Genomic DNA, 9,333 nt, shown 5'->3' on the forward strand with positions numbered 1-9,333 from the left:
AGTTAAGAGGCATTGCTGTTGGTCTGGAGTCACATGTCAGCCAGACCAGGAAAGGATGGCTGATTTCCTTCCCTATAGGACATTAATGAACCAGATGGGTTTTTACAACAATCGGCAATGGTTTCACGGTCATCATTAGACTTTTAATTCCAGATTTTTATTTAGTTTAAATTCCATCACCTGCCATGGTGGGATTTGAACCCGGGTCCCTAGATTATCATCTTGGGTTTCTGGATTACCCGCCCAGTGACAAAACCACTGTGCCTGCACATCCTTGGGCACTTAGGGACAATTTAGCCGGTCCAATCCACATCTTTGGACTGTGGGAGGAAACCGGAGCACCCGGAGTAAACCAACGTAGACACGGGGAGAAAAGCAAATTACTGCGGATGCTGGAATCTGAAACCAAAGAGAAAATGCTGGAAAATCTCAGCATCTGGAGGGAGAGAAAAGAGCTAACGTTTTGAGTCCCGATGACACTTTGTCAAAGGTTGTAGCTTCTTGCCGAAACACAGATTTACTGCACTCATTAAATTGCATGTCTCCACCTCCTCATGAGCCTCACTGTGCTGAATCTGTGGCCCACGATGGACATAAGTGACTATGACAGAAAATTAAACCCTGATCAGATTAAAGGACAGATCCAATGAATGCCCTTGGTCGGCTTATGAAGAAAGTAAGGAGGTGTGGGATAGAGGGAAATTTGGCCAATTGGGTAAGTAACTGGCTATCACATAGAAGACAGAGGGTGGTGGTGGATGGAAAATTTTCAGACTGGAGACCAGTTACCAGCGGTGTACCACAGGGATCAGTGCTGGGTCCTCTGCTGTTCGTGATTTTTATCAATGACTTGGAGGAGGGGGCTGAAGGGTGGGTCAGTAAATTTGCTGATGACACCAAGATTGGTGGAGTAGTGGTCGAGGTGGAGGGCTGTTATAGGCTGCAAAGAGACATTGATAGGATGCAGAGATGGGCCGAAAAATGGCAGATGGAGTTTAACCCTGATCAATGCGAGGTGATTCATTTTGGTAGAAAAAATTTGAATGTTGGTTACAAGGTTAACGGCAGGGTTCTGAGGAATGTGGAGGAACAGAGAGATCTTGGGGTTCATGTCTACAGATCTCTGAAGGTTGCCACTCAAGTGGATAGAGCCGTGAAGAAGGCTTATAGCGTGTTAGCGTTTATTAACAGGGGACTTGAGTTTAAGAGACGTGGAGTTATGCTGCAACTATATATGACCCTGGTGAGACCACATTTGGAGTATTGTGTGCAGTTCTGGTCACCTCACTATAGGAAGGATGTGGAAGCATTGGAAAGGGTGCAAAGGAGATTTACCAGGATGCTGCCTGGTTTGCAGGATAGGTCTTATGAGGAAAGGTTGAGGGAGCTAGGGCTTTTCTCTTTGGAGCGGTGGAGGATGAGAGGCGACTTAATAGAGGTTTATAAGATGATGAGGGGGATAGATAGAGTGAACGTTCAGAGACTATTTCCTCGGGTGGATGTAGCTGTGACAAGGGGGCATAACTATAAGATTCAGGGTAGGAGATATAGGAGGGATGTCCGAGGTAGGTTATTTACTCAGAGAGTGGTTAGGGTGTGGAATGGACTGCCTGCTGTGATAGTGGAGTTGGACACTTTAGGAACTTTCAAGCGGTTATTGGATAGGCACATGGAGCACACCAGAATGACAGGGAGTTGGATAGCTTGATCTTGGTTTCGGACAATGCTCGGCACAACATCGAGTTCTGTGCTGTACTGTTCTATGTTCTCTTTAGAGCAGGTACCGGAGCAGGTTTGGGGTTAATCGTGCAGATGTTATCGTGGAAACTCTAGGAAGCCACTTCCATTTTCAGAAACAAAGACAAGGCACTAATCTCAGATGATGACAAGAATTGATGGGGTTTTAATAGCAAAAGGCAGAACATTCTGTGGCAGAGGCAATGGCTGGTTGGTAATGATCGGGTTGAAGATGGATGATTTGCAAAGTCAAAACGGGCCCCTTTATTACATGCTAACCAGATGTGCTTACACTGCAGTATATAATGGCACTTTTAATAATTGGAAGAATCATAGAATGATACAACACAGGAGACCATTCAGTCCGGGCTCCTTTGAGTTGCAGAAGCGACCTAAATGTGTTGCTCGATGCTCTATTAAGTGCTCAGCTGTAGTTGAGCTTTTGGTCATCGGGTCATAGAATCCTTACAGTGCAGAAGGAGGCCATTTGGCCCATCGAGTCTGCACCCACCGTCTGAAAGAGCACCCCACCTAGGTCCACTCCCCTGCCCTATTCCTGCAACCCCACCTAACATGAGGGACAATTTAGCATGGCCAATCCACTTAACATGCACAACTTTGGACTGTGGGAGAAAACCGGAGCACCCGGAGGAAACCCACACAGACACGGGGAGAACGTGCAGACTCCCCATAGTCACCCGAGGCCGGAATCAAACCCGGGCTCCTGGCGCTGTGAGTCAGCAGTGCTAACCACTGTGACACCATGCCAGTCCAAGTGGTTGGTTTTGGGGGGCAGGTGCTCAGAAGATTGGCCATAGCCAAAAGGACAGACCACACCATTGACAGTGCAATAATGGCTTCCCACTTCCACTAGGGAGGGCACAGTAAGAAGTCTTACAACACCAGGTTAAAGTCCAACAGGTTTGTTTAGAATCACGAGCTTTCGGAGCACTGCTCGTTCCTCAGGTGAGTCACATCACTAATCAGGATTCACCCGATGAAGGAGCTGTGCTCCGAAAGCTTGTGATTCAAAACAAACCTGTTGGACGTTAACCTGGTGTAAGACTTCTTACAGTGCCCACCCCAGTCTAATGCTGGCATCTCTACATCATAGGGAAGGGAGGGAAGGGTATGGGGGTGGGAGTGTGGAGTGGGGTGAGCAGTTGGTAGGAGCCAACTAGAGCTCAGTGTCAAGGCAGGAAGGAGAGGAAGGAAAACCAAGCGGATCTGGAATATTAATGCCGGGGGGGATTTTCAGGACCCTTCCTGCTTTGGCAACTAAACTAGGCCGGAAACCCCCTCATCACGGTTGTCCATTTCTGCACCCAAAGGACCGTGGAAATTTGAAACCCTCTCTCCCAAAGCGCTGATCAGGCTCAGGGTCAAAGAAAAATTTAGCACTGATAGGTTTTTGATTGTCACGGGGATAAAGCGTGGTTGAACAAAGATGTGTCGATAAAGTTAAGATACAGATAAGCAATGATGTAACCATGATGCGGCAGGGTCAAAGGGCTAACTGGCCTCCACCTGCATCCAAGTGCCAATGGCATCTTCCGCCACCCTTAACGGTGAGGTCACAAGCATCAAAGTTCCCAGCACTATTCTCCCATTCATAAACAAATGCTGAACAGACTGTTACCACCTTCCTTCCGGGTGGTTTACACACCAAAGGGAATGTGACCCGAGTGCGCTGAGCATTTCAAAGATAAAGTTGCTGATTGAAAAATATGTCTCATTGCGGAGCACTGAATGCCGGTACGGGCACACTTATTGCCGATTCCTTGTTGCCCTCTGCAGAAATTGTAGTGCCACCTCAGAGGGCATTGATAGCGAACCACATTACTCTGGATAAGTTTTGTGAAAGCCAAATTAGGCAAAGGCAACAGATTATCCAATCAGTCTTGTTTTTAACAACCATCTGGCAGCTTTTAAGGTCATTTTTATCGTGGTGTCAGCCTACAAATCACCACATTTATCGAATTCAGTTGTCACACAGCGACAATTTGTAAAAACAATCTCTTCATGGGATGTGGGCATTGCTGGTAGGGCCAGCATTATTTCATAGAATTTACAGTACAGAAGGAGGCCATTCGGCCCATCGAGTCTGTACCGGCTCCTGGAAAGAGCGCCCTACCCAAGGTTAACACCTCCACCCTATCCCCATAACCCAGTAACCCCACCCAACACTAAGGGCAATTTTGGACACTAAGGGCAATTTATCTTGGCCAATCCACCTAACCTGCACATCTTTGGACTGTGGGAGGAAACCGGAGCACCCAGAGGACGCCCACGCACACACGGGGAGGATGTGCAGACTCCGCACAGACAGTGGCCCAAGCCGGAATCGAACCTGGGACCCTGGAGCTGTGAAGCGATTGTGCTATCCACAATGCTACCCTGCTGCTCATTATTATTGCTCATCCCTAGTTGCCCTTGAGAATGTGATGTGAGCCACTTTCGTGAACCTCTACAATCCGTATGGTGTAGTTCCACCCAAACTGCTGTTAGGAATAGGGTTACAGCGTTTTTACTCAGCGATGACGAAGCAACAGGGTTACAGTTCTGAGACAGGATGGTGGTATTCCTGCTGTCTTCATCCTTCTAAGTGGTCGAGGGCACAGGTTTAGAAGGTGCAGTTAAAGGAGCCTTGGTGAGTTGTAGATGCTGTCTCTGTGTGGAAGGAGTGAATATTAAAATGGCGAACGGGGTGTCAATCAAGCAGATTGCTTTGTCCTGGATGATACCATTGAGCTACAGTCATCGCACTCCTGACATGTGCCTTATAGATGGTGGACAGACTTTTGGGCAATCATGAGGTGAGTTGCTCACTGCAGAATTCCCTACCTCTGCCCTTCTCTTGTGGACCGACTGGAGGAGACCATTAGTTAGCACTGAGGAAGAGAACACCTCCTCCCTTAGAATTCCCATTCCCTTTGTGAGACACCTTAAAATGGTTCTGATGGTCACACTCCCTCCATGCGAGCAAGTTATATTTTCAGAGCAAACTTAAAATGTACAGCTTTGTAATTTACATTTCTTCAAAGAAGTGCCTCAGTAGCACTGCTGAAGACTAAGTACCATATTGATTATGTTTGCCATGTTTATTAATCAATTCTTTATTTTATCATATAGATGGCATTTTAGCAAACAGTGCATCTTTTCCAAAAGCAGTTCACTAACAGGGACTATTATTCTGTTTCAGGAACAGCCCTCGAAGGCAATTATCAATCACTTACGCGCAGGCAGCCTTTCTTCAAATGCTGAATGAAGCAAAATCGACATTTGCTGCCAGAAATCCCCAACTAATGGAGTGAGATGCCATTTGCCTGTGAAGTGTGGATGACATCTTAGAGCTAGAACAACCTCCTGGTTCTAATTTTATTGCTTACCGCACACGTTAAAATGCCCTCTTGACATTGAAGAGATCTACATTCGGATTTCACTGCACCGAACCCTTATTGCGCTCACTGCGTCTCAAAGCTTTGATATCAACTTTAGATTTGGAAAAAAATGTTGCTGAAAGAGTACGTGTTTATCAGCTTTGCAGCAGTGACTTTAACTCAAGCAATGCCTTGGCGTGTCAATTGTCCAAATGTGTGTGTTTGTGAAATCAAGCCTTGGTTCACACCAAGGTCAATGTACCGGGAGGCTCCAACCGTGGACTGCAATGATTTTTTAATGACCCAAGTTCCTGCCAATCTGCCTGAAGGAACACAGACGTTACTGCTGCAGAGCAACAGGATCGCTAAGATCGAGCCAGGGGAGTTGGAGCACCTGGTCAACCTGACAGAACTGGATCTGTCCCAAAACAGTTTCGCTCAGATTGAAGACTTCAGTTTGAAGAACATGAACAATCTCCTGGTTCTCCATTTGGAAGAGAACCAGTTGACTGAATTGTCAGGCGGCGGCTTCTCCGCCCTCAGAAACCTTCAGGAGCTTTATTTAAACCACAACCAGTTGAGCAGCATTTCCGCCGGCGCGTTCTCTGGTCTGGTCAACCTCCTTCGGCTCCACCTGAACTCCAACAAGCTGAGGACCATTCAAAGTGAGTGGTTTGGGACCTTACCCAGCCTGGAAATCCTCATGATTGGAGAGAATGCAGTGGAGATGATCGAGGACCTGAACTTCAAGCCCCTTGTCAATCTCAGAAGCCTTGTATTGAGTGGAATGAGCCTGAAGGAAATCTCAGCTAACGCCCTCGAGGGTCTGGAGAATTTAGAAAGCATTTCCTTTTACGATAACAAATTAGCCAAGGTCCCAAAGATGGCCCTCCGGAAAGTTCCAGATCTTAAATTTTTGGATTTGAACAAGAATCCAATTCAAAGGATCCAACAGGCAGATTTTACAGATATGCTACACCTGAAAGAGTTGGGCATAAACAATATGGAGGAGTTGATCTCCATTGACAAATTTGCTTTGGACAACCTGCCAGAATTGACCAAACTGGAGGTGACCAACAACCCCAAACTTTCCTACGTTCACCCCAGTGCATTCCGCCTCATTCCTCAAATGGAAACCCTCATGCTCAACAATAATGCTTTGAGTGCCTTATACAGAAAGACCATCGAGTCCCTTTCCAAACTGCAAGAGATTAGCATCCACAGCAACCCCATCAGGTGTGACTGTGTCATCCGCTGGGTGAACACCAACGAAAACCGCATTCGCTTCATTGAGCCACAGTCAACTTTTTGCCTGGACCCCCCAGAGTTCAAAAGACAAAATCTGCGAGATGTCCCGTTCAGGGAGATGACAGATCGTTGTCTCCCTCTCATTTCCTCCGAAGCTTTCCCCTCACAACTCGCCACTGAAATCGAAGAGTCGCTGTCCCTCCACTGCCGAGCATTTGCTGAGCCAGACCCTGAGATTTATTGGGTCACACCATCTGGTGATAAACTTTTAGCTTCCAGTGCGTCGGGCAAATACAGAGTGCACCCTGAGGGAACACTGGAGATATCCAATATAACTACTTCTGAAGCTGGACTCTATACTTGTGTAGCGCACAACCTGGTTGGCGCTGACATGAAAAGTGTGACCATCAGAGTGAGTGGATTCTACCCAGCCAACAATGAGAACATTCAGCTTTTCGTACAGGAAATGGAGGCGCACCATATCCTGCTGTCGTGGATAATCTCCTCGAATATAATATCCTCAAACGTTACCTGGTCACGTACAATGAGTAATAGTAGCTTGAATTCTGGGTTCACAGCCCGGATTCCTGCCGGTGTGCATAAGTATAACCTGACTCATCTGGAACCACTGACCGAGTATGTGATATGTGTGCATGTGTCGTACATCCACCTCCACAATAGGATATCCTGCATCAGGATCAGGACCAAAGAGGCCAACTTAGCAACTGGCAGCAGCGAGATAAGATTGCAGTTTCTGATCACCTTGACTGCTTGTGCCTTCTTTGTGGCCGCAAGCGTCGTGTGTCTTTGTGGACTCCTGTCTACGAGGCAGAAGGTCGAGGTGGGACATAGCTCTTGGGCGCTTTGCATGCAGAAGAACCTGTCCATCTCGCTACATGGCATTTACCCTCCGTTCGTCAAGCATTGGGAGCACAACAACTCGGGCAAAACAATAGCGGTGGAAGTTCAGTCCACACCACTGGCTCCCTCCAATGACAACTTGTGTGAGGCCAATTAAGACAATCTTAACGTGAAAAAGGAACCCTTTGAACACAACCCAAGCCAACCATAGACAGGCCTCCTATCCCTCTCCTGGTGACCAGGCAAACTGGATCCAGAGGGCAAACGATCGCACTTATGCCTGCCGAAGTGAAAGTGAATCCGGATCCAGTCCAGTTCTTTTAGGCGGAAGAGGGCAACAGTTGTAGTAGCAGTAAAATCCCACCTGGTAGAAAACTCCCTTCTCTGTCCAACTGATGTCCATGTGTTTGTTCTTGTACTGGTTATGAACTCTGTTTATAGGAGACATATATAGGAAATCTGGGAAAGACTGAGACAAAAGCGGGATCTTGCTGTTCAGAAATGTATCCAATTTCTTATGTAATCCCTTTGTGACCGTGTCGATAGAGAATCTGCTGTCTTTTTTTCGAGCCAAGCCCCACTTGAAAATCTGAATGGAAGTCCTGAGCCGGTTTACAACAATTTTTTACGGGAAGTACGTGCATATTTTTCTAGGTTCAGACGCACTTTGGTTTTGAGCTCGCTCTCCACCCCCCCCCCCCCCCCCCCCCCCCCCTTTGCCCTTCCCGCTACTGCGGGGGACGGGAAGACCGTCTTTTGAGCACCGCGACAGGATTTTGCAGTTTTCAGCCGATGCTACTCTTTTCTATCACTGCACCATTTACCAAACTAATTTTCTGTAGATTTCCTGTACCGCTGAGCGTTACTGCGCGTTAATAAAGAACGGGCAGAAATGCACAGGACCCACGGAGCCTTTCTTTTGATTGCAGTATTTTCTGAATAAACAGCAACGAAAAATGAAAGCAGCAAGTGAAACTTGTCACAACTTCTTCCTTCAAGCCGTCCTCGTGTCGTGTTGGACCTCGGCGTCCGGGACACAAATCACTGGGAATATAACTGGGATTATCATCAAGTGTGAGGATACATTGAGGGAATGCGGTTCTTCTTTGATGCGGAGAAACCGGCGTTGGACTGGGGTGGGCCCAGTAAGAAGTCTGACAACACCAGGTTAAAGTCCAACAGGTTTGTTTCAAATCACTAGCTTTTGGAGCCTTTCAAGATCCCGAATGGGCTTATCGTATTGCATCTTTGACTTTATATATATATATGTTTCTGGAACATACCTCTCCATTCACCTGAGGAAGGAGCTCCGAAAGCCAGTGGTTCGAAACAAACCTGTTGGACTTTAACCTTGTAAGACTTCTTGCTGTACTTTTTGAGGGGAACTTTGAGGGCAAATTCAGCTGATGGGAGCGGGTGGATTAATATAAAAGCAAAATACTGTGGATGTTGGAATCTGAAATAAAAAGAGAGTTGCTGGAAAAACTCAACCGGTCAGGCAGCATCTGTGGAGCGGGAAACAGACAAAACAGCGTTTTGAGTCCATATGACTCGCATTGGTCGTTTTACAGACCTCCCAATTTTAGTCTTGATAGAGATCCCACAAGTACCCACCAGTGAGTTAAAAGGACTCCTTTGTTTTTTTAGAACATACAATGCAGAAAGAGGCCATTCGGCCCATCGAGTCTGCACCGACCCACTTAAGCCCTTACTTCCACCCTATCGCCGTAACCCAATAACCCCTCCTAACCTTTTTGGTCACTAAGGGCAATTTATCATGGTCAATCCTCCTAACCTGCACGTCTTTGGACTGTGGGAGGAAACCGGAGCACCCGGAGGAAATCCACGCAGACACGGGGAGAGCGTGCAGACTCCACACAGACACTGACCCAGCGGGGAATCAAATCTGGGACCCTGGCGCTGTGAAGCCACAGTGCTAGCCACTTGTGCTACCGTGCTGCCCGTTTTATCTCACGTTTTCTCCTTCTCGTTTTACTGAGGTAGTTGACTCTTACAGAGTTCAATACAGACAGCAGAAGCCACCCACTGCTTCAGCCCAGGGAGGAGGGGTGTTCTCTACATACATGTGTTGGGCTGTTCCACTGTG

General features: G+C 47.2%; 1 protein-coding gene across 4 annotated transcripts in view; it reads left to right on the top strand.

The window, feature by feature from the left end:
* Positions 1-8,128, top strand: part of lrrn2 (leucine rich repeat neuronal 2) — a 203,806-nt gene extending 195,678 nt beyond the window's left edge. For all 4 annotated transcript variants that reach the window (XM_038820363.1, XM_038820361.1, XM_038820364.1 and 1 more), the window contains one exon: positions 4,940-8,128. In XM_038820363.1, coding sequence (XP_038676291.1) covers positions 5,248-7,383 — 2,136 coding nt within the window. In that variant the 5' untranslated portion in view covers positions 4,940-5,247 and the 3' untranslated portion in view covers positions 7,384-8,128. The remainder of the gene's footprint in view (positions 1-4,939) is intronic.
* The last annotated feature ends 1,205 nt before the right edge of the window (positions 8,129-9,333 follow it).

The sequence above is a fragment of the Scyliorhinus canicula genome, chromosome 15, assembly GCF_902713615.1.
Source record: "Scyliorhinus canicula chromosome 15, sScyCan1.1, whole genome shotgun sequence".
NCBI lineage: Eukaryota > Metazoa > Chordata > Chondrichthyes > Carcharhiniformes > Scyliorhinidae > Scyliorhinus > Scyliorhinus canicula.